Here is a 27,129-nt window from a genome sequence, read left to right on the forward strand (position 1 = left end):
ACAATTATGCATATGGGAATGAGGACATAATTTATATCTTTAAGTAGATTTAAAAATATTAAATAATATGAATACATAATGTGTGGTGGTTATTCTAAAAGTAAAAATTTTAAGAAATAAATAATGAAAATAAGAAATCTTATCTAGAAAGAAATACATTATTCAAATTTTAGAAGAATAATTTATTTCTTTCTAGATAAGATTTCTTATTTTCATTATTATTATTATTATTATTTTACTTTTGTATTCATATTATTTAATATTTTTAAATCTACTTAAACATATAAATTATGTCCTAGTTTCCATATGCATAATTGTTGAACTTTGCTTTTAAAATGACCACCATGCATTATATATTTATATTACTTAATAATTGTAAATTTATATATATTTTAAATGTTGTATTAATTTAGTATTAAAAATAAATATCCACTTTAAAAAAATTATGTCATCATTCCATGTGCCACTTAACATCCTTCTAAAAAGAAGTTTAAATTCTATTGTCTTAGCTGTAATCCTATCCTTTATTAAAGAGGTTTTTTAAGAAAAGAATAAGGAGTAGGTGGCATTTAGCACGGAGGTGGTCGTTGGTCCAATCAAGACGATGTTAAAATATAATGTAGCTGCCCGTGCTGATTTAGAGTAGGAGCTGGCCTCAAGAAGTTTCCCAACCAAATTTAAAACAAGAATTTATCTTCTTCCTCTACAAGAGTCTTCGTCGCAAGTCTCTGCAAGTCTTCGACGAAGGCGCTTTTCAATAGAATTTGAAGCACATTCTACGCTAAGCTGTGAAGATGACCGTTGAAAAAACATGCTTTTTCCAGCGACTCTTCGTCGCAATGAAAACCACCACGGCTGTTTTAAGATATAATACACTCTAACAAAAAAGGACTAAAGAAAGCATTTGCACGGACGTGAATAGGGCCGAAAGTATGTCGAGGGGCCATTTTGGAGAAGTTGAGGAAATGGTGCCTGCACTCTATAAATGCCAGAAGAATGTGCAGTGGTGCGAGAATTCGTCAGAAGAGTGTTAGCACTCACGTCTGCAACGTGTTTCGAGAATTATGTCTTAATGGGCGTCGATAGATTTATCGGTAAGCAGTTCTTAGTCTAGGAAGTATGGAGAACGAAATTGGCAGAGGCAGGGGCAGGGGCAGAGAGAGGGGAAGATGGGGAGGAAGAGGTCGCGGCTTTCCGGGTGCTCAAAGAAGTAATGATAGCAACAATGATAACAGAGGAGTCGGCAGAGGAAGGTTTCGAGGCTCAGGAAGAAGCCAGGGGACTGAATTTGGGCAACAATGGAAGAGAGACCCTTATGAAAAGCCTCTGGCAGCCAAGTTGCAGGTCGGGGAAATTTCGGCTTTAATTGCGAATAAGAATTTTGGCTACATTAAGGTGGACGGCCTCTCGCAGACTGTGAAATTCACATACGGCGATGGTTCAAAAACAGACTCAGGCCTTCTGGAACTTGAAATCGGCGATGCATTGCAATTTACTTTGAATGATAATGCGGAAAGGCCCCGCGCAGCGTATGCGCGTTTAGTGCAGTGCAGGCGGAGGAGCCCGGTGGTTCTGGAAAGCTATCTTCATAAGCTTCTCTGTATCTGCGATGATAACCCCGGCAAAGTAGTGAGAGAAATTACGAAATGTCCGCTAGGGTTTCTTCTGGCGTTGGAGCTCCGGCAGCCGACGCAGGGCCTGGTGTGCCGTGTTCTGGTATTGGCGGACGTTCTACGGCAAGAAGGCGCGGCTTTCTACGGCGCCAGGGTCAAGCAATTCTTCAAATTCTTCAGCAGCACCGAGTTTTTGAGATCACCGGGCGCTTTGAAGGAGTATCTTTTAGATCGGTGCAGAGAGGAAGATGAAGAAGAAGGTCTGCTCATCCACAATTTCATGCTCTGTCTTGTGGCGCAGTGTCCGGAAAGCGTTACAGATCTCTTGCCGCTGATTGAATCCATGATGGAAATCGTAAAGAGGGAAAATCTTGGCCAGTCTAGGTTTTGCGATTATGTTGTGGAGCTTCTGCGTTGCCATGCTAGGGTTTACAGCTCAGGTTCCGAGATCACAGCAAAGAAGCTGCCGTGGGACAAAATGCCGCTGGTTCCAGTCTCTGCCGAGATCACAGGTAGTAAATCCCTTCCTTCCGTGAAGAAGAAAGGGGGTTATGGATCTGTGGACGAGTACCTCGATACATATTATACTCTTTTAAGGGAAGATTGCTTTGCGCCCCTCAGAAAGGGGCTCGCTGACCTTAAAGCGAACAAATTGGATCCCAGAGACATGAAAGTTTGGACCAACGGATCTGTTCTAGGAATCCATTTTAGTAGAAGAAGCCCTGGCATAACTTTCGCCATAACAGCACAGAGACTTGGCGGTAAAGGACCCGTCAAACTTCCCATGCCGGGAACCCTGCTCTGCATTTCTGACGACGGAGGTAAATTTGAATCTACGACTTGGGGTGTGGTGGCAAGGTGTGAGGAGGACAATAAATTCCGCGTTATTTTCGTGGAACCAGTGGATGGAAAAGCAGGCGCTGGGAGCTCATCGGCTGAATGTATGAGCAAACTGTTGGGATCATGCGGGCTTGTTTTCGCTGAAAATCCAACATTCTACAAGGCGTATGAGCCGGTCTTGAGAAGGCTGCAACAGATTGATTCTCACAATTTTCCATTCCTAGAAGAGTTTGTGCACGCGAAATGGACGCACCAACCTGCGAAATATCTTTCGGACCCTGCTACGACTGTGGATTGGGGATGCTTGTTTGGAGAGAATAGCGTCAGGGCTGGGGTTAGAGAATTGGATAACTTAATCAAAGGAGGGTACAAGACTAGTCTGGATCCAAGCCAGCTAAATGCAATTAGGCTGGCCGTAAACAACCGCCTGGTTTTGATCCAAGGACCTCCTGGTACAGGTAAGGGTATTGCACTTCGAAATTCTGTAATTGTTTTTGGGCTTGGTAGCATGAATTTTCTGTGTAAGAGCTGGGATGAACTTTGAATTATTTATGCCTCTAAATTTTCCTTGTAAATAATCATCCAGTACCGGTAAAGAAAACGCCTCCGAAACTACGTATTTGGCTCTGAAATTACAAACATATATCAACCCGCTATAGAGACTTGTATAATTACGTATCTTAACGCGCGTCAGGACTTCGTTTCGAAGGTTGTCCCGAGGTTGTTTAAGCTCCCCCAAATGGATGGTTTGAATGCTTTCTAAGTTTTATTTATCATATATATCGATATATTAAATTAGCTTTTAACAAGCTATTAATAATGTATTATTATTAGTATACAATTCATACTATCAAAAAATAACAAAATAAGGAATACGATAAATTAAATTAGCTTTTAACAAGAAAAAGTCTATTATTAGTATACAATTCATACTACAGGCCGTTCTTCAACCTGTTGACTTGGGGTTAGCCCTTCTTTTGGCTGTTTTTTAATACATAAAAAACAACATATAAAACCAAGTTCTTAATATTAAAATTAAGTGTAAGAAACAAAAGAATGCAAGGGAATTCTTATAATTTCCTTATCTTAATCAGCTTTTCCCAACACCTTTAAGGGCAAGGTGGTGGATTCCTATAATTTATCATTGATGTTATCAATGAGTTTTAAAACATTTTTAACAAATATTTTGTTGCAAGAAATGTCTAGTCATCTTTGATCGGAGGGACTTGTTAGATGTCTTGAGAGTTTTAAAAATGGTTAAAAATCATTACAAATTGATGTGTTTTAGAAGTGTTTTAATGAATTGAAGATTTTTAGAAGAATCAGAAGAACATCTCTTATTACCTTAATGTCTCAAAAAACCCTTTTGAAAATGAAGACTAAAATTCGAAAACCAAAAACACATATTTGTAAAATACATGAATTACTTTATTTATTATAATATTACTTAATTTATTTAAAATTTATTTTATTTTTAATATGAATTAAAATTTATTAAAAATACAATTTATTATCTCAATAATATTTTTGTTAATTGTACTTATTTTATTTGTGTTTATTATTCAATTTATATATAATATTTTTGAAATGTATTATTTAATTTTATAATTTTATTACATAAAAAAATATAATTATTTATGATATTATCTTTGTTTTCGTAATTTATTATATTTACTTTAAGTTTTGTAAAAGATAGCATTAAAGTGATTATTAAATTCATAAATAAATAAAAGTGATGGGAGAGGATTTAATGTGTACACTGGTTTAGCATAATTTAAGCTTCTAAATAGTAAGCCAATTTTTTTGTGAAAATTTTACGATGTTTTTGTAGGTTAGTTAAGAGCATAAATATATTGTTTCAAGTTTTGGGTATTAATGATTTAGGGACATCAATTATGACTTTTTCAAGTTTTCAAAAATAGTCAAAAAGAAGAAGAAGAAGAAGTAGATGAAACATGTATATCAAGACATTTATAATTGGTTGAACTAAGTGTCACCATATGATTACTACTAATTTAACTTTTAACTTTATATGTGATATGGAAATAAATCCTAGCATACAAAGAATTGTTTGTCACTTTCTATTGTACAAAAAGACATATAAAACGTATTATGTTATATGCAATATACTGATAATTTTTCTAGAGATTTAAATTGTAATTAAGGGACTAACATGTTAAGCACACTCATCCAATAGAAATGATACATAAGAGAGACTAGAAATTAAAAATTGGTAATGGGTCACCCAAGACCTCTCACATGAGAGGCTCACAAGTTACCGTTGTGTTATAAGCGCTTGCCTTAAAATATATTCTTTCATTAAATTAAAGATTGAAGTGTAATATTTATATCAAAAAAATTTAAAAAATTATGTGCAGTATGAATATGTAAGATAGGCCACATATTTAAACAATCAAAACAATTTTGATCTACTACTAATAAATAATAAAAATAATATTATTTTATTTTCCTGTTTGAAAATTTTAATATTATAGTTTTCTTTTATATCATAAAATATTTACATTTTCTATAATTATTTAAAATAAAAAAATATAAATATGTTTAATTAGCATAGTGTAATATGGAGACCCGCAGTCCCCTCCCAAACCTCAAAGTAATCGTCTTGGAGATGTCCCTACACTGGGTACTTGCGTACCCAAGTACCTCCACCTCCATCATTATACAACCATGTTGCCGATGGAATGGGTATTTGGATTTCTATTTGAATTTTGTTTTTTTTATTGTTATTATTGGGTATGTAATATGTTACTATGTTGAATGTTGAATGGTTCTAGTTCATGTTGCAATTTTGCCATTTCAAGTATTTTAATTTGGTAAGTTCTATTGAAACTTCATTTCATAACAAGCATTTCAAGTTCTATTACAACACCCCTCCGTGCCTCGTCCTCCCCTTGTCGTTGTCCCCTAGCCGACTCGAAAATGAGGTCCATTTTCCCCCCTAACTGGAAGCTCGTCTCATTGTCCCGACATAACCCAGTATTGGTGTAACATAATAATAATAAATTTTTTTGATGTAAAATATTAAAAAATAATATAATGTGATGGGATATATAGTACTATAATATATATTCTAAAAAATTATCACATAATTTAAAATATATTATATATCACACACACACACACACACACACACACACACACACACACACACACACACACACACACACACACACACACACACACACACACACACACACACACACACACACACACACACACACACACACACACACACACACACACACACACACACACACACACACACACACACACAAAAAGAGTTTATATCACGTTATTTAAAAAAAATGTTTTGTTAAATAAATTACAATTCTATTAAAGTAATTTTTTTTACAAATATAGAAAAATATGTTAAATGAATTACATCTCTACTAAAGTACGTTAATTATTTTTTCAAATATAGGAAAAGCCTCACATAGTTATTAATACTGAGTTAAATTGATCGATGCTTATAGTTCTAACAAAATATGCCACTCAATTAGTTGTGATATTTTTTATAATTAAACACACATATCTACATTTATCAACTACTAAATTAAAGATCTAAACAACAACAAAAATTGAAAGGAAATAATAATTAGAGATTAAGTTCTTCAAAGATTGATTACTTCACCTCTTTATTATGAAGGATGATGTCAAGGAAGAGGGAGAACAGGTTGATAAGATTTTCCATAATCTTATTTTCCTTTATGACGATCTCTTCATATTTCCTTTCAAGAGTTTCACATGAAAAATAAATAAATAAACATTGAAAAACACCATCTTATTAATTGACCTCATTTTATTTATAGATGGTGAAAAAATGAATTTTAAATTTATTTTCTTTGGTAAAAATATATATATATATTTTCAAATTTTTAATTTGGTTTTTGGATTCGTTCAAGTGTAAGTTTTTTAACATCAATGTTTCTGATCACACTATGATCTATTCAAAATGTTGATGCTAAAAAACTTACACAATCAAGTCCAGAAACAAAATTGAAAGCTTAGAAATAGATTGTGGAAATCTCATGTAACTAAAAATGTATATATTGATTATTTAGAAATATTACAACAAAATTTTATTTTAAGATAAGAAATTTGAAAGATAAAGTCAAATATTAAGAATAACTGCAACAAGGCATTACAATGTGGAGCCAATCAACAACACTTTGAGTAAAAAGAAGTAGAAAATGTTTATCATTGAGGGAGGAAATCCATAGTGGTAGTTGGCCAAAGCAACACATTTTGATTGAATTAGAGTTATATGATTCATGTTGAGGTTGAATTTGTCTTGCAAGGTCTTAATACAAGATGACTATGGAAAATGACACTAGAGAGTAAGCCACACATAATCACTTTTGTAGGTGAAAAAACATTAGAGAAAGTTTCTTTACACGGAATCAACCAAATATATGCCAAGATACATTGTTGAAAGGATTTAGAAATCATATTTCTAGAACAGTTAAATTTTTGTTAAAAATGGTTGGAATGGAGGTCAATATCATTCCCAAATTTGTTGGGTATGACTGTACATCCAAAAAACGTGTTTATCTAGCTTGTGACAAAAAGGATATTTGGAGGAGTCATGAGGGAGAAATGTGGGTTGTGTCTTAACTTCAACTACTGATTTCCAAGCCAAACACCTAACTCAAACCAATTCAATTTTTATTTCAAATTTAAGCATGGTTGTCATTGGATTGAAAAACGAAGTTTATGATACATAAGCTTGCGAGGAAAATTATCAATATTATAGTAGGGAAGCCATCTCCAATACTTAAAAAACTGAATGAGGTGAGTAGAAAGTTTTAATTAAAGAGATATAGGTTCCTCATGAATCTTATTGGTTCCTCATGAATCCTATGGATGTCATTGATAGAGTAGTGAACCATTTGAAACCATTTTTGAGTTACAAATCACTTTTTCAAGTTAATGTTGAGAACTCCAAAATGTCTCTGACTTCCATAATGCCCTTTTTGAATAAGATTTTGCTATGCAACTCAAAATTCAAAGCGAGTGGCTGCTCATGTAAGTAAATCAGTGTATTCCACCAAATAGATGAAAATGAAAAGCTCATTTCATGACTATCTTTCCCTTCCCACTAAAAAAGAAGAGACATTTAATGCCAACCTTTACCTATGCTTTCAAATTCAAGCATATTGTAGTAGGGAAGCCATCTCCAATATTAATACACTTTCTTATTTACATGTAAGTAAATAAGCTTGTGAGGAAAATTATCAATATTATAGTAGGGAAGACATCTCCAATGTTAAAAAAAATTCAATGAGACGAGTAGAAAGTTTTAATTAAAGAGATATAGGTTCCTCATGAATCTTATGAAGTCATTGATAGAGTAGTGAACCATTTGAAACCATTTTTGAGTTACAATTCACTTTTTCAAGTTAACAATGAGAACTCCAAAATGTCTCTGAATTCCATAATGCTCTTTTTGAATAAGATCTTGCTATGCAACTTAGAATTCAAAGCACAAGGCTACTCATGTAAGTAAATCACTGTATTCCACCAAATAGATGAAAATGAATAGCTCATCTCATGGCTATCTTGTCCTTTCCACTAAAAAAGAAGAGACATTTAATGCCAACCTTTTCATATGCTTTCAAATTGACTAAAAGCTTGAAACTTTAGAGCATATATATATATTATACTATTTTTCCAGAACAAAATAAAATAAATGTTAAACATTTTAGGCAAGAGCCTACAACACATTGGTAAATTGCGAGCCTCTCATCGGAGAGGTCTTGGGTTCAAATCTACTCGCAATTAACACATAATAATGATTAATCTTAATAATAATAATAAATAATCTAGGCTTCGGCTGTATAGCTATCAAAAATAAAATAAAATAAATGTTAAACATTTTTAGTCTAACATAAAAATAATTATAACATTCATATGGATTTTAGAAGTCAATATATATAATTGCGATGTCCCCAATTTTAATGTAATAATTAATTGGTTTCCAAAATAAAATAAAATAATAAAGGACATTTAGTTAATTAATAAATATGGGATCCAAATTAATAAATTAACGAAACAATTGATATTGTTGGCATGTACTTGTAAATTTCTAGATGCTTCTGGGATGCCTTTATAAGGAGATGGATGACATTGTCATCATCATGGATTGGATTTAATTGCTCTTTTATTTTTGGAGGCTGGAGGCTGAAGGTAGTTTGTGTACAAATTAGGTGGAAGATCCTCCCTATTCTACTCTCGTAGTTTTGATGGTTCGGTGCCGCCCTATTCTATCGTTGGAGGTATTGCTTAGATATCTCACTACGTGCCAGATTTACTAATCATTGTCAAGTGGTGATTGCTCTGTATTTGGTTGGATCTTGTCTAAATGCCTATGTAACCTTAAGTATTGTGATTTGCGAACATTACTTGCATTTGGAATTCCATTTTCTGTAGGTGTGCGAAATCATGAATTCATATTAGGCATTTCGCATCTATATGATATATACACAATATTATTGTTCACTCTTTGTAAACCTGGCAACACACCTCCTCCATAACCCTCCCTCCATCCACCATACTACCTCCCTTCGTACTCCTCCCCCCATCCATCGCACTACCTCCCTCTCCTCCCTCCATCCACCATATTACCTCCTTCGTACTCCTCTCTCCATTCACTGTACTACCTCCCTTTGTACTCCTTTCTCCATCCACTGTACCACCTCCATCCACCGTACCACCTCCCTCCATGCTCCTTCCTCTATCCATTGTATACACACCATATGCATTCCTCAGTACGCCATAGTCACCATCCCTTTCTATGGTAGACTATCTTCTGTTTTACTGTACAAAAGCCATTTCCATACAGCTGCACATTAGCGGGACATTATAGTGGTATCAAAGCTGGTGATCTTGCCAGCCTATCGAGTATTGAGTTTGGATCATGGAGGGTAGTGACAATTTGTTTAATACACTAAGAGAGCTAAGAAGTCAAGAAAGGCTACATTAACAGGTGAAGGAAACACTCAACCTCTTGAAGGGCACAAGGTGGTTGACAATGACTTTCACTTCCAAGGTCGAGCATTAGGAATTGCAAATACCCACCTTGGCTGAGTTGTTGAAGCAATTCAAGCAAGATTGGGTGATTGGCAGATGGGAGAAAGACATATCTCTTGTAATGCCCTGCTCGGGAACCCAAGAGAAATAAACCTAACATGTTACAATGTTTACTGAACAAATTTTTTGAAAAAAGTTTAAACAACATCAAGATAACATTAATGCGGAAGCAATATGAACATACACATCAAATACACATTAGCAATTACAGATATAGTTTCAATTCCTAAAGGGTTCCTTTACGTTGAGTCACATTTAAGAAGTTTAAATTAATTAGTTTAAGTTTCAAGTACAATGTCCCCTGAACATATAGAAATAACAAGTACATAATAACATAAGCAAAGCATAAGTATAACTAATACAATGAAAGTACATCCAATAAATAACATCCACTGCACATGTTGCAGGGTATGTGAGAATAGATATAGTACATCATAATACATGATAACATATATACATCAACTGAAAGGAAGTCTCTGAGATAAGAAATAAGAATGATAAAGGTATATCTCCTGCAACAAACATCCATCAGTTGGCAATATGAGGGGAATCCCAAATGGTAAGAAGACACTACCTCCCGACCGCGTGATTACCTAGTCAGGGAAGATAATGAACGATCCACATACAACCAATCAAACATAAAACATTCCTAGGCATGGAATTCCTAATAGCCAACACTACTTCAAAGGTAACACATACTACTCAAGAAGATAAGATAATCCAAAAGAAAGAACACTCAATCCAATACCAAGACTACATAACCAAACATCATACATGAACCAAGTATAAATCAAATACCAAGATCATAAGATAAAGTCAACGAAAGATAATCACCTCAAGTCAAAAGCCACATGTCAAAAGTACATCATCCATGAATCACCAATCATCATCAATGAAAGTAAATAACCACAATAAACACATCAACAATAAGTACACCACCAGAGGTACACACAATCTATAGAGGAGACTGAAGCTACATCCTAGGGAGTGTCATCACATGGCTACTTGAGTTGCCCTGGACTAGTCTCTCAGTAGACCCCGAACTCTCAAGCGTTGAGTTACCCTGGACTGGTTACTTTGAACCCCAAACCCTCAACGTGACACATGTGGAAACCAAAAAGCGCCTTCAAAAAGATGAGGCAATCATACCATTCCCATCCTTAGTCTATACAAGCACTCAAGGTGTGGGTGGATCAAATATCTCTAACTTATCTTTTTAGTGTGTCTCCCCCCCAAAATATTTATTACGAAATTATCACTTATTACATAACTTACAATAGGTTACCCTAGCACTGACCACTTTGGGTCCCGGACCCCTACTGCAAGCCACTCCCAAGGACATGTACCTAGACAACCTCTCCTAAGAACATCAAACACAGTTGTGTCCCATACCACAACACCCATAATGATCAAGCTCGATTCCTTAATAGGCAACCTGAAACAAGTTGGTTCTCAAACCCCAAGTACACATAAATGCCCCACAAAGTAAACCTTATAAGTATAGTTTTCAATTTGAATCACAAGACACATCATGACATCCAGCCACATAAATGGTATAAAAGAAATTTTACAAAGTCTCTGGTATACATCCTAGACTAGTCAAACTAGGTCAACCCCAAAATTCACAAAGCATAGCGAGTACATAGAAAACATCATAGTGTCACAATTGATTTGATTTGAAAGCATATAGTTGAGTTAAATGTAAGGTTATAGTTTCAGTTCAACGTATGTTTCAAGTAAAATGTTTCATAATTCACCCTTACAAGTTAACCCACTCTTAGTCTAAACTTACCCTTATTGATTTAAGTCAATTTCCTAAAAACAATCCAAAAGTAATTTATTTAAATTATTAAAATAATACTTGCTGATTCTCAAAGATATAATCTATGACTTTATTAAAATCAATATTAAATACATTTAACACTTAATTGAACATCCTTTATTATTAATTAATTCTCATTACATAAAAGTTAACTAAATTAATTAACAATCTCTAACTTTGTTAATATTTATTAATTACATTCATTAATTAAGATTTTAAACAAATTTAATATAATTAAATAAATATATTTAAAAAAAAAAAAAATAATAATAAAAATTATTATTAAAAATCATAATAATTAAAATTAATAATTAATAATTAATAATTTTAATATAAATTAATTTTAACTTATTTAAATAATATTAAAATACATAATAATAAAACTTTGCAAAAAAATACAATAGCTTGCTACTTATTATAATCGCTGACCCTTATAAAGGGTGGCTGCCGTGGTAGGCCTGCTGACGCAGTCCTTGCGCCAGCAGTGACTACCAGTGGCATCATTAAAGGGGGAAGTGGGGGAGGTCGTGGCCCCTGCCTCCCATCATTATTTTTTAAATTTTTTTTGTTTTTAAAACTAAATCAAATTCGCCATATATAAAAAAGAAACAATAATTTTGTTTATAAAAAGAACAACCCCTCCAATAAAGTTTAGATAAATTCTTGTATATGAAATTTTAAGATTTTTTTTTATAATTTTATAATCTTTATTTTATTAAAATTTATAATATTCATTTCAACAAACCCATAATATATATATATATATATATATATATATATATATATATATATATATATATATATATATATATATATATATATATATATAACATTTACGATATTAGTCTGATAGGAAAAATAAATCGAACCCTTCGAATTTTCAATCTAGGATTTTCATTTCCAAAAACAAACCCTTTCCAATTTTAAATTCCTTAATTCCATTTTAATTCAAAACCTAGATCTTGATTTAATACTAATTTCTTTCAATTGTAGGACGAGGTTATCTAAATAGTTTTTTTTTCAATCCGGATTCATAGAGGAAATCAAATAGCAAAAGATTTAGAACGAAGGGTGGCAAGATTCATACAACAAAATTTGTAAAACAATTTTCAACAAGCACGAAGAAGACAGAGATCTAAAAGTATTTCTACAATGGTTCACAAACCTTGCCGTGATCTAATGCTAACAATTTGGTGAAACCCTTGCTAATCCAAACCCTTCAAAGCTTCCAAAGATTTCATTGTTCCCCTTCCAAAAGTGTGTTCCCTAAAACCTGTGTGTGCAATAATGACCCGAAAACCCTCTAATATAAAATCTAATTACCTTCTAGGGTTTCTGTCTCCACCAGTACTAAATTTCAATTATTTAATTTAATTCTTTAACGCACAATTAATTTGCTTTTATTTAATTTATTAACTTTTAAATCTCATGCGCACTTTATTAAAATATCTTTATTAAGTTCACATATTTTATCTTTTTAATTAATTTTCTATATTTTAAACTCATTCATGCAAACTTAAATCGTTTTCATAATTTAATTTCTTTTCACTTTTTATATATTTTTAAAACTTAATCGATTAAATATTTATCAACTTACATAATAATAATATTTAGCATTTATTTAAAAATGAACTCTAAATATATTATTATTAAATTAAATAAATATTATTACGTTCAAAAATTATTCTTATAACTTTTATCTCCAATTTTAATTCTTTTTATTTAATTAATTAAATATAATTAAATATTCAAAATGTCATAATAATTTTTCATTAAATTAAATCATTAATTTAATCTTTTAATTAGACTTATTTAATAGAAAATTCATCAAAGATTCATAAAACAACATACACACAAAAGACTCACAGGTTTTTTTTTAAAGGGTAGATAGTCTGTTACGAGTCCTCCTTGTAGGACAAGTATTTTAAGCTATGGTTGGGATTGGACCTGATCATTATCTTCCCATTCTCAACATTTGAGTATTTGTAATTAGGCACGCTCATCTTGGCAATTTAAGGAAGTCGATGCTCGGCACTTGCATCCTGCATAAAAGACAAGCATGTACATGTATATAAATATATCTAAACTAAACAGGCAATGGCAGGGAGTGGTTCATCATGTAGATCCCGACTAGCAAGTGACTACGACTCCCTCCCTTAACCACATCAAACACGTCAGACAAAAAGATAAACTAAACACGTGCACCATACACATGCAAGTATGGGGTAAGTATCATAAAAATCACAAGTCTAATATCAAATGCGTACATATAATAATGCATCTCTATCAATACAAACATAATCATCATTAAAGACATCACGTTACATTGTTACGAAAGAAACCACATTTACTAACTAGGAATCATCAAGACATCATTAACAACACGTGAAATGAAATCAACTAAGCAATTATAACCGATATATTTGTAATCCAAGACATGAAATAATATCATAATGTTGCAAATCTAGTATCTCTAAAACTAATCAATGCACAAAATCGGCTTAAAAGAATTCGACAATCAGAACATAAAAGCAAACTACGAGTGGGCATTACATCTCTGAAGGATTATATTGAGTTGTGAATGAAGTATCTGTCATCTCAACACAGTATACTCTTCAACAATACTCTGAGATGGGAGATTGATAAATGACTACAAGATGAAGTCATACAGGCATCAGAGGACAGGGGCAAGAAAAATACTCTTATTGCCCCTCCAAATGGAAAACAACAACAATCTTAAGACAATTAGAAGATTGAAGATGGAGAAATGATTGATGACTCAAACAAAGTTGACAATAGAGAAATATTTAAGGTCAGGGAACAAGATAAAATCAAAGATCTAAAACATCATGACAACAGAGCCAAATTATGTCACTGTGTGGAAGGAGAACAAAACTGCAAATGTTCTGGAGTGTATGGGTAACGATTTGGAGTCACAAACCTAGAAGTTTAGGCATTACTGACAATCAATTGAAGGAACAATTACTACCATCACTTGAGTATGAAGTCTATCCTCTACAGAAGACAATTAGGAAGGATAACATCAATGAATTTCAAGTCTAGCATGTTTGGGATCCTGAAGACTGCAATCAGGACAATGTTTATATCAGAGTGGCTAAGTGGAATTTTGTTGACACTGTGACAGAACAAAGGTTGAATGTCATTTCACTCTATCCACCTACTCAATTGGTTTAGGATCCTAGAGCTAATGGCGGTTCATTCACTATATTGCTTGAGGGCGAGCAAGGATTTGTGATGTCCCCAATTTTAATGTAATAATTAATAAATTAATTGGTCCTCGAAATAAAATAAAATAAGAAAGTATCTTTAATTAATTAATAAATATGAGACCCAAATTAATAAATTAATGAAATAATTGATATTGTCGACATGTACATGTAAATTTCTAGATGCTTTCGAGAGACCTTTATAAGGAGATGGATGACATTTGTCATAATCAAGGATTGGATTTGATTTCTCTTTGCATTTTTAGAGTCTGGAGGTTGAAGGTAGTGTTGGCCAAAAGTGCTTTCCTGCCAAGGATTAATTTCAAATATTTGAACAACACCTAACGGTCACAAGATTCAATTCTATATTTTAAATCTCGGAGCCACGACAAGATGGTATGGTCTTGATCTTACGATAGCTCATGTATCATAGGATCGTCAAGCGAATCAAGCAGTGATAAGATGCTATGAGGCTCCTGTTAGTCAAGTGCTCAGCTTATCGTAACATCGCAGATAGTCAAGAGATCGTAAGCCAAAGAAAGGTCTTGCTCGATGTTACGACAGTAAGCAATTATAAGATTGTAAGTGCCATGAGGATATGTTCCGATATCACGAGGGTCAATGATTGTAGGATCGTGGAGTTGACTGCCTAGGTTGTCGATGCTATGAAGGGGAAGGTGGATCGTATGATTTAAAGTCGTAAGGTTGCAAGCACAAGTGAGGATGCCTCCTAAGATTAGGACAAAGATAGTCAAATCACAATTGTAGGATCGCAAGGTTTATTGCCATGTCTGTCGATATCATGATGGACTGCGATCATTAGATCGTAAAGGTCAAGTCGACCATGCCGTGACATCGCAAGGAAAAAATAATGGTACTGCAACCTTACACCAGGGGTGTTAAGGGTTGTCATTTTTTCGTGAGATCGTATGATCTTGTTGTTGTCAGAGAATCATAAAGAGAATGAAGGATGGGCTTGATGCTACAAGGTATTGGCAATCGTAAGATCGTAGAAGTCAAGGCTATGAATAAAAGGTGATTTAAAGGGTTTTGACCACAATTGATGCTTATAGGATCGTGGGTTCAGTGTTGACCAAAACATATAAAGAATTTCACTCGCCAAGTTGGACGAATGATAACTCCTAACCAATCAGGTAGCAGGAATGGTACAGAGCGATAGTTGAATACGGTTGACCTATGCTTTCCACCTAATTTGGCATGTTGATAACAGGAAGAAACAACTCTTTCATGATAGATTCAATCTTTTGAATTTCCTGCAACCACTTTCATCATTCCCTAGGCTTGATAAATGTAACAAAACACTCCATCGCCACCGGTTGATCCATCTACTCAATCAGAAGGTTAATGGCTGCCATTCTTGTCCTCTCAAAGATTGTTTGGTGGATAAGTGATCTTCTCACATCTAGATTTGCATTGTGATCAGATCTTTTCTAGTTTTGTAGTAATTATTCTCTATAAAGTTGATTGTAGTGGTTGAATTCTATCTTAGGGTGGAAGCTATTTGAGTTATGCTTACACTATAAAAGTAAATTTTGTACTCTTTCTTAGGGTCGGATCTTCTCTGTTTCTTTGGTATTGCCTTGGCATGCTACTGTAAATTCCCTTGTTGTCTCTGAATTATATGACATCTTGTTTTATCTCCTTCAGCCACCGATGTACTGTGCAAGCTTTGTTTGCCCCTCTTCGATGTACTGTGGATATCTATAATCTACATTTTTGTATCTCTTTTGGCCTATGAATGATAAGAAATGAAGCCTTTTCCTTGTGTCACTCATTTGGTTGTTTGATATCTATGTAGCTAATAGATTAAAGCAAGTCTGAATCTGTATATCTTTGGATTGTCATGATAATTGCACTATGCATGTATAGGTAGAGATTGGTCTGAAAACCCTATTTTGGTGCATCACCTCTTTAGAATAGATTAGGTAGTTCCTTTCATGTTTTCCTTCTCCCTTTTCTCTTCAAGAATAGTTTAAGTGCATCCTAATAGTAGAGGAAGCCGTCCTTCTTCGAAGACTCAACCTCATAGTTCAAGTGCCACAGTGTAGAGGTTGTTTCCATGTTTCACAAGGTTGTCCTTAGGTAAAAAATTTGGACAAGGGTGCAAGCTTTTGTGACAACAGGTAGGTAGTTTTTGCACAGTTTCGGAGGTGGAAGATCCTCCCTATTCTGCCCTTGCAATTTTGGTGGTTCAATGCTGCCCTATTATGTCGTTGGAGGTATTGCTTAGATAACTCACTATGTGCCAGATTTGCTAATCGTTGTCAAGTGGTGATGGCTCTATATTTGGATGAATCTTGTCTAAATGCCTATGTAACCTGAAGTGTTGTGATTTGTGAATATTACTTGCATTTGGAATTACATTATCTGTAGGTGTGCGAAATCATGAATTAATATTAGGCATTTCACATCTATATGGTATATGCAGAATATTATTGTTCTCTCTTCTTACACCTAGCAACACAGCTCCTCCATCCCTCCATCCACCGTACTACCCCCTTTGTACTCCTCCCTCCATCCACTGCACTACCTCCCCTCTCCTTCATCCACTGCACTACCTCCTCCGTATTCTTCCCTTCATCCACCGCACTACCTCCCCCCATCCACCGTACTAGCTCTCTTCGTACTCCTTCCTCCATCCACAGTACACACACCGTACAAAAGCCATTTATATACATCTGCATATTAGTAGGACATTACAATAATCTACTATTTTGCCATTAAAAAAAAATGTTAAATGATTTGAATCTAACATATAAAGAATTATAACATTCATATAGATTTTAGAAGTCTTCTTGCTTTGAATAATTCTTCATATAAATAATTATAACATTGATATAGATTTTAGATTTTAGAAGTCTTCTCGCTTCGAATAATTCTGTCTTTCAAATATACATGTAAAAAAACATTTCATAAAAACTAATAATCCATTTGACCATAAGACATAATTCTTATTAAGGAGTCAGATCCTCCCCCAACCGTGAAGCCATGAATCAATTTTTTTCTTAATACGTATCTTTTAAAAATCACATTGTAGGTGTGCACAAAATCTGCCTAAACGACTACTTTTACCCTTTTTATCCTACCGCCGAGAAAGTAGCTGTCCGGTGCGGGAAGTCCCTGCACCCAACCGTTCAAAGTTCTACGAAGGGATGGCATGGTTTGTGTGCCCGGGCGGCAACGACACTTGATTTCCAGTTGGAATTTCTCCAAGCAGCGCACGGGCCCTGGGATATTATCCATGGCCAACGCTCCTAATTGTTTATCTGCACTGCACAGACTTCGTGGTTGGATGACAAACACGTTTTTAATCAAGTTGTGGATGGAACAGATGTTGTGCGCGAAATTGAGAAGGTGGGATCCTGCGGCAACAACACCTCCAAGCGTATGGTCATTGCCGACTGTGGTCAACTTTGAATAGATTCCTTAAAATTATCAGTAGGATTTCGATAAGGATCCTGTAGCCCATTCTGTGCTTATTTCAATATGATGTCTGTTAGTGTTAAGGGCTAATTAGAATTAACTTCATCTCTAGGACGGAGGCAGGTTGCTTTGAAATAGAGTTACAGTGTTTTGTGCTCTGTATTAGTTGTGATGTGATGAATTGAATTGTTTTTTTTTTTCATAAAAAAATATAAATATTAAAGATTCTTTCCTCACTTTTCTATCCATCAAACAGGCAAATCGTTTGTGGGAGTGAGGATATTACGGATAGCGTTATCTGCAGATACATTGCCTGCGGGGCCTGCACTGGTGGTGACATACAAGAACCAGGGTTTAGATCACTTCCTTCAGGCTTGTTTAAAGTTCTGCCCTGAAGGTGTCGTGAGAGTGGGAGGGAGAAGCACAGAGCCAACCTTGGAAAAGTTCAATTTGTTTTCATTACTACCCAAGTTTGATGAATTCACGCCGGATTTATTTGAGAACAACAAAAAGCTAGAGCGTGCTCAAAGAGAAATCGAGGAAGCTCTGAAGCAGCTACAGGAAAGCCGCGACTTAAATTCAGAATCTATACTTCGCCAAATGCCCGATTTTCAATTGCGGCAGATGATTTCACAAGGAAATAATAGCACTCCTGAATTTATCCCCGAAGAGGATATTTCTATTTCTGATTTACTTGGAGAGGACTCACAAGAGTCCGGAGATTTATATCAAGTTATCTTCCAATCTCTCAAAAACTGGATGCCTAATAAGAAAACATTTAAGATGGTACAGGATTGCTTTTCTCGTCAGAAGACGTCCGGAGTACTAAAGCAGCTAGCGACCAGATGTGTTACAGATGAGACAGAGCTTGATATTCTTGACGAGGAAAATAATGATAGCGGCAACGCACTAGTAGAGCAATTTCTGGAAGCTAAGCCCGAGGAAGAAGATGATTTGGATGAGCCCGATGAAAATTCAAGTAAAGGGGGCAAAAAGAATGACTGCCTCTGGCTTAATGAGAATTTCTTCACTTACAAATCACAGGCGTTTGATACAAATGTAACAACATCAAACGATGTGAGTAAATGCTCTCTTTACTTTCAGTTCCACTTATAGTAATGAATACTTGTTGTTCTCTGCTGAAATTCATAAAGGAACCATTCCTTTTGCAGATAGATTTTGAACAATATCAGTGGCTGCTGGATGAAAATCCGTGGGATCTGAACGAGTCCCACCGGGCAATATTGGTGCAGCTGATTATGCACACTAGCCACCGAAAAGCAGTCAAGAGATTGGAGGAGGCAAAGAAAGCATACGACGAAATATGTCAGGACATAGAAGAAATCAGCAAAAGAAGACAACTTGAAGTGTTGAAACGAGCTAAAATAGTTGGCATGACTACCACGGTACATGTTTTCTTTCGAATTCTCTGCCTTGGGTATTCATTTATTAGTATGACACTTTTTTCAATCAAATCCTCCGGTATTTAATTCATTTTTATTTATTTCCAATCTTCAGACATGCATTTATCAGCCAAATTAGTAGTATTTGGTACATCCGCATGCATTTATGATCTTTGTTTGATGAAATAAAATTATATATGATGCAAATTCACTATAAAATTGTGGATTTAGAAAGCTACATTTTATATAAGATTTGGTGGTGTGTTTTCAAGAAGTTGTGTGCCTTTCTTGAGTTCTGTGGTATGATACTCATTCACTTCATTTTATTTTATCCATCATATCTGGAAGTTGCAATACTCGACTAAGTTTAAATAAAAGATATCTCACTTCATATAATCTTTGATCTTTCTATACAACTTTATTTCCATCAAGACCTGAGCTGAATTATCACTCCTACCTGCTATCATGTAGTATAAGAAGATCTCTATTTTTATATTTTTAATTTTGTACAGCTATGAAAGAGCTGGCCTTTTTTTTTGGGTCATTAAATAATTTAGGTAAGATTAAAAAAATGGTTAGTTGAAATTTATTTAGTTTTTTTTTGTTTTCGTCAAAAGGATATTATCATTTTTACATGTTATTTTGTAGTTAAGATGATTTCTATTTTTATTTTGTATAGTCATGGAAGAGCTGATTTTTTTTGTTATTAAATAATTTAAGTAAGATACAAAAAAATGGTTAGTTGAATTTATTAAGCATATTTATTTAGGTTATTTTTTCGATTTTGATCATAAGGAATATTAATCTAGCTTATGACTTTGTAATACTAAGAATGATTTGGATTTAGCATAAATTTTGATAATAAGAGACATGATGTAATTCAACTAATGCTATCATCAAATATTTCTCAAATATTAAAAGGGAAAAAAAATATTTTTTTAACATTTAAAGATGATAAAAGTAATTAAACTTGAGAAGACCATAAATTATAAGATTGTCCTAAAGACCATAAATTATAAGATTGTCCTAACACTTTGTGAACTCAAATGTGCGTAAGACATTCATACTTAAAAATATCTAATGCAAATAATTAAGTTAAACAATTTGATATGAGGAAAAATAATTTGTGATTATCTTGTGTGCAATATTTTATGTTAAAGCTTATCGTAAAATATTAACTTTGAAGATTATGTGTATCAAGGTTTAGTGATTACATATTGAAATAAGTTTGATAAATAGCAAGCTAATACAAAAGCAAAAAATTGAAACAAAAATCAGAATTATTAATCAAGGTACTTAGCTATAATGCCCTTCACTAAGTACTCGGTACTTGGGTATGTGTGTAGTACTTGGTACACATTGCAGGGGTATGGGTATGAGTATTCATGCAACATAGGGATAGATGATTTTCACATAGTCAAAAGTTTCTTTTTGAAAGAGAGTAAAAATTTATTAATTAAGAGAGTTGTTTACACACATTCAAGTGGGTTTCCGAGTGGTCATAGCTAACAATCTAGATTAGGAAAATCCATTGATACCTTCAATCGCAACGAAAAGAAATATAATAAACATTGACTTATTGTCAAGCCAACAATGACTAATCCATTTTGAAATAGCTGAAATAAGTGGTGACCTTTGTGTATTTCACCAATGGTGGTCAACAATATTTCAATCAATATTTTCCTTTGAAGGCCACTTTGTAAAGAAAGCAACCACTTTGCTCCACTCTCTAGGAATGTGAACGAGAGGAGCAGTCTTAAAACATGAAGAAATTAGAAGAATTTGCCTAACTGCTTCAGCAAGAAGCCATTAAGCCTCCTTCAAGTTTGTTCTGTTCAATAAGAAGACCAAAATTTTAGAGTCCATATATAGATAAAATTTGACAAACCTAGTTCACTAGCCTTTTCCACTACCCTTAAGATTTCCCAAGTTTTCATTAGATTATTAGAGTTCATCTCAACAAAGGATGAAGATAAGATTTGAATGGAGCCATTGTAACCCTAACCAATCCCTCCAATCTTAAGGAGACTAGGATTACCATGGGCCTAACTGTATATTTAATCCCTCCAATCTTAAGGTGACTAGGATTACCATGGGCCTAACTGTATATTTAATCCCTCCAAACCTGAAGGAGCCAACATAAATATTTAATCTAGGTGAAGAATTCCTAGGTCTGACCTTCCAACTACTCGTGCTTGCCAAATTGAATTTGAGTGACTTGCCTCTCTTAAGCTCTACAAGAAATTCAGCTCCAAGAGAAAGAAGGTTTTTCTCAAAATTTGCTTTTGAATGTTAGTTACATGTCCTCCCTTCATTTTCCATTTTTTTTTGAATAAGTACCCTTTTAACACAAGAGGCAACACAGATACACATAAAATGAGCCGATGAAAAATACACTTGAATACTTATCGTCATCGATAGCCACACAAACATAAATATTATTCAACTTTTGACAATACCCAACGAGAAACAATGAAAGCCGACTAGTAATAAATGCAGATGCAAAATTGGTCCAATATAATGAACTATCTTTCCTCCAAAAAGGCCAAGTAAGATACGTCAGACATAAATTTGAGCCTCCACAAAACATTAAGGAGACCTGATATCAATAGATAATACAAACCAACACTTGTAACCATTGAAGGAAGAGTAATTGAAGACACATAGCGAGAAGCATATGAAATTTGAATGGAATAATACAACTCAACATTAAGCACCTCAACATCACAAAGAGATGCGATGACAATCATTGAAGGAAGATGCTTCATCTTTAGGAAGAATAGACAATTTCAAGGATTAATCAATGAATAACACATATGATTTGATAGAGCATCAATTCTCAATTCTACCTTCTTTCTCTAATCTCCCAAAAGGCAGCTTTTCCTTTGAAATAAGGCATTGATCATTTAAATCTATTCGCAGGGCTCAAATATGAAGTTGATGCACCACCAACAAAGCTCCTTCGGCAATTTCAAAGCTGAAAGGGACATAGATTTATTCCCCGACAAACCTTTAGGTTTTCAATCAAGTCCACTCCAACACCTATAACAACACTCGACAAATAATCGCATCTAGCCATATATCAAAGACTAAATGCACCTCTTTAAGAAGAAAATTTGTATCTAGAATTGAATGCATGAATAGCTTTGACTATTAGATCTTCCACCGCAAATCATTTGAATTCCTTTTGGATAGTTTGTCTCTCATACGCTGATTTTGCCTTGATGTCCAAATGTAAAAATTTAGGGGACAAGGATTCTGAATCTGAACAAGATCATACACATGCCTCTAAGGAATCAGTGACCCTTCTGTTAGTTGGGTATCTTGAAAGTTCCTACATTTGCAATAATTAGAAAATATTTGCTTTTCCTAGGAACTTTGGTTAGTGTGAAAACAAATTTTTTAAAAATTATTTGGCCTCTTTAGGGACACCTTGCAACCAATTTTGTTAGTGGTTGTTAAGTTGTTTTTAATCTCAGCTATTGTTTGAGGATCAATATCACCTGTTGGTTTTTCAAAAAGAGTAGTATAAAAGGGGGTCAAGGGGCATTTGGAGCACACAAGTTTGAGAAGCATTTGCAATGTTAGCAAATGAATTTGTAGTGATAGAAAATAGTCTTGTTGTGTTAGCAAGGGCACAATGATAGCAGTGGGGAAATGTCAATGGGAGAAATTGGGAGATTGTCAGAGTCCTACCAATAAGAGGCAAGGAATTTTGTATCTCTTGATATGCAAAAGTTTTATATTATTGCTCATTTGTAGAACTGGTTTTCCCTTCGAGGTTTTTCCAGGGACAATTTGTCCAAAACTATTGTGTCATTGTGTTGCAAATTTCTTTTTGTATTTTTTGTTGGTGAATTTGTAGTTGTGTTATTTTTCAATATTAGCTATGAATTAATTTTTGATAGTTAAATAACTGTTTAAGATAGGAGATTCATAATCAATGAGTGCAATAGTAATTTTCACACGGTATTAGAGCACTGTTGAGGGTAGAAAAGTTTTGTCCTAGGAAATAAATTAAGGGTTTACAAAACCTAGGTTGATCTCTTTAGATTTGTTATTGCTTTTATCCCTTGAGATGGCTTTAGCTAGTTTGAGAGATTAGGACAAATTGGATGGTGCCTCGAATTTTTGTGTCTGGAAGGCTAGACTTTCTTTATTGTTCGAAGAGAATGGTATCAAGGATTATGTTACCACTATTGTAGCTATATATATTGATGCAACACAACTTACAACATACAAGAAGGATGATGCCAAGGCAAGGAGGATAATCTTTGATGGTGTCAAGGATTGTATTGTTCTACATCTCTCAGAGCTAGATACAACAAAGAAAATGTGGGATGTTGTTTTGAATATGTACTAGAATGCTACCACCAATAGGAAGATGATTCTTAGAGAGAAGTTAAAGAATATCCAGATGAACTAGGGAGAAGACACCACAAGTTACCTCACTAGTATTAGACTTGTCAAGGATGAGTTAGCAGATGTTGGAGATAGCCCTAGTGATGATGAGCTAGTATGAATAGCCCTAAATGGGTTTACTAAGAAATGGGGTGTCCTTGTTCAAGTTGTCAATGGATGAGATGCATTATTGAGTTGGGATCGACTATAGAGTGATATCACCCAGGAGGAGTTTACAGTAAGTCTTGTCATTGGGGCCAACAAGATTCATAAAAGTGAGGTAGAACAGGTAAACATTGCCCTAGTGGGAAAAATGAAAGCAAAGAAGGGGTCTAGCAAAGGATCAAATTCACAAGGTGAGAAGAAGGATCTTTCTAAGATCAAGTGCTTTGGTTGTCATGAGTATGGCTATCATGTCAATGGCTGCCCATAAAGAAAAAAGGGAAAGAAGTAGGTGGCAGCTTCAACAAGTGTAGAAGAGCTCTCTAGTAGAATGGAAGATGAGTTTGCACTCATAGCTTGTATAGTAAGCTCAACCTCATAGTGTGTTTGGTATATAGATAGTGGGGAGTCATTTCATATGACAGGAGTTAGAGAGTACTTCTCCAGTTATAAGGAGAACAACAATATTCAAATTTCTATGGGAACTTGTCCAAACTCAACTTAGTTGGGAAATTGACTATTTAGTTTCAGAGGGAGAATGGAAAGATAATTCCACTTCATGATGTGTTGCATGTGCCAAACTTAGGTATGAATCTAATTTTTGTATCTATTGTGATGCCCCATCCAGAGATCCTTCGAACAAGGATTCAATTCAAGCCAAGATATTTTTTTTACAAGTATAAACGCACATGGAAACATCATACAGGGATCACAAAGATCACAACGAAAGACTTCACTAACAAACCCAACAACCATCTGATCTCCAAATGCCACAACCTAATTGACACAACCAAACTGAAGAAAGAAAACTCAAGACAACATCAGAACACAAAATCTCTGATCTGTCGAATCATGGAACCACTAGCATTCCTAAAGGCTACTCAAAGTCCAAATTGCATTCTTCGAAAACCAATAGAGAGGCCCCTGTGTTTTTTATGCAAGAGAATAACAACTGATAGTCTCGCGCAAGGAAGTACCTCTTAGCGCAAGAAAGTACATTGAGCCATGCGAGGAAACATCATCTCATGCGAGGACATGTTGGGATCAATAGTCAAAAGCACTGCATTGGTGTAGGGTTTTGCGCGAGGATTCAACACAAGCTGTGCAAGGAAACCCAATACACCATGCAAACATTTGCATTCTTGTGCAAGAGAGTAATGCAAATGTTTGCGTGAGGATATGAATCAGTAAGCCAGAGAAAATAAAGGTAAAAAGATCGAAAATAAATTTTCTCCACACCGGGGAGTACCAGATCCACATAAATCGAGGAACAAACACTTGAGTGCATAAACAACAAGATGTCATGAAACAAGAAAGAGGAACATCTATCCATCTAAACCATAGTAGTAAAAGAATGTATTGGAAGCAACATTGCAATGTACAACAATAACATCGCAATAACTAAACAACCAAACTGAGTATGTGGTTCCTCCCAACCGTTAATAGCATCATAAGACCATGGCGGGTCCTAGCAATCCCCCGCGCTTAACATCCCAAACTACCGCCTAGATTGTCGGTGCTATCTTATGAGGACGTCACTACTCAAATGTGCTACACCATAAGAATAAGGAAATCTAACATGCTAGAAGTAAAGTATAAGATATCCTACAAATCAAACTCGTCCTCTAACATATGCTAAACATCATAATATAGGAATGCGTCAATAAACTAGCATCATCTAAACATGATATAACAAGCATTCCAGCGAAAGCATAAATCACAAGAAATCATATTGCGAAATTCGAAGTACCAAGTGAAAACATCCAAAAATAGTCGCACTGGGATAGTAGACCATCTCTGTACATTGGTCCCCAGCCGTGGTATAGGTAGCCATGCCTTCCAACCACGTGGAACCCGTAGGTCCACTCTCGTTGTGCTGATGGAGATAATGATCCAACCACAAACACATAAAGAAAACGTCCATGGCTAACACTCACTCTAGATAGTATGTTAACTGAAACCAAGAACAAGACAATGCATAAACTACAGGTCCTGGTCAGACACTCAATGGGCTACTAAGTAGGGGTTGACATCATGGTGAGTCGCTTTGCATCGACAAGCCCAAGCTCGGATCGTGCAGATTCAGCTCCCTCAATGGAAGGCTCAAGCACATAACATTTTTCATTATCTTAAGTTTTATTACCACTCTCACCTTTTATTTAGTTCACTTTAAAATTAAAACTTCGTCTGCTAACATATGGCGCCATGATCACCATGCTGCGAGATAGAAGCCCTCTGCATATGCTACCCTACCCTACCCATGCTCATCCAATGATGAGTGCCTGTAGGCATGCATATTCCCAACCCAACCCCAATGATCATAACTCTCAGAAGTACCACAGAAGATCGGGCCTTGCAAGTCACCCGACAAATGTATGTGCACGTACTCATCTGCGGTGCACCACCATCACGAAGATCATAACACAAAGACTGGATGAGAACACAAGCAAAATATCACTCAACCGAAAACAACTCAGGAGGACAGATTCTACACGAATCCCAAGAAAACAATAAAACCATACATCATGAACTCACTCAACCGGACTCAATCTGGGAGCATGGATTCTACACGAATCCTAGTGTCCATTAAACCAAAGCAAAGGTCCAAAAGAAATAATAACACCAGGTATAAAATCACTCAAGAAAACACAAAGTTGGGAGTACGGATGTGACACGCATTCCAATGCAAACACAAGTGCAACAATGGTCTGACTGACATCCTATGGATAATCCGAGCATGACCAACATCATGCTAAGAAAATTTGAGAAAATAGGGTGGCACGCAAAACGAGGTGAAAAACCTGAAAACTCAAAAATCTTGAAATTAAAACCCATTTGGTCTTGGGCACAAAAGCGACAAATATCAAATAAAATCTGGGTTTGGAGTTCGTATGCAAAAACGGCCAGCATAACGGTGCAAAACCCCAAGCCCTCATCCTGGAAAACAGGTAAATGCTTATACTTGCTCAATCGGGCAGAGCTAGCATATAGAAATGGACGGGAACACTAGTTCTTAGCCTCCTAACAAATGGCTACCAAAAATAGAAGCTGAAATAGACAGAAACAATAAAATAGGAGAGCCCTACCTCACAGCCAAAAGGGCAAAA

The 27,129-nt window shown here is 34.9% G+C and overlaps 1 protein-coding gene across 1 annotated transcript in view; it reads left to right on the forward strand.

Moving 5' to 3' along the window:
• LOC149566402 (uncharacterized) overlaps nt 1–27,129 on the forward strand; it is an 83,513-nt gene that overhangs the window by 5,973 nt on the left and 50,411 nt on the right. The window contains exons 4-5 of the mRNA XM_089816468.1: nt 18,313–19,133; nt 19,229–19,462. Coding sequence (XP_089672594.1) covers nt 18,313–19,133; nt 19,229–19,462 — 1,055 coding nt within the window. The remainder of the gene's footprint in view (nt 1–18,312; nt 19,134–19,228; nt 19,463–27,129) is intronic.

This window comes from Cupressus sempervirens, chromosome 3 (assembly GCF_028749045.1).
Source record: "Cupressus sempervirens isolate cs-2001-9-10 chromosome 3, ASM2874904v1, whole genome shotgun sequence".
Classification (NCBI taxonomy): domain Eukaryota; kingdom Viridiplantae; phylum Streptophyta; class Pinopsida; order Cupressales; family Cupressaceae; genus Cupressus; species Cupressus sempervirens.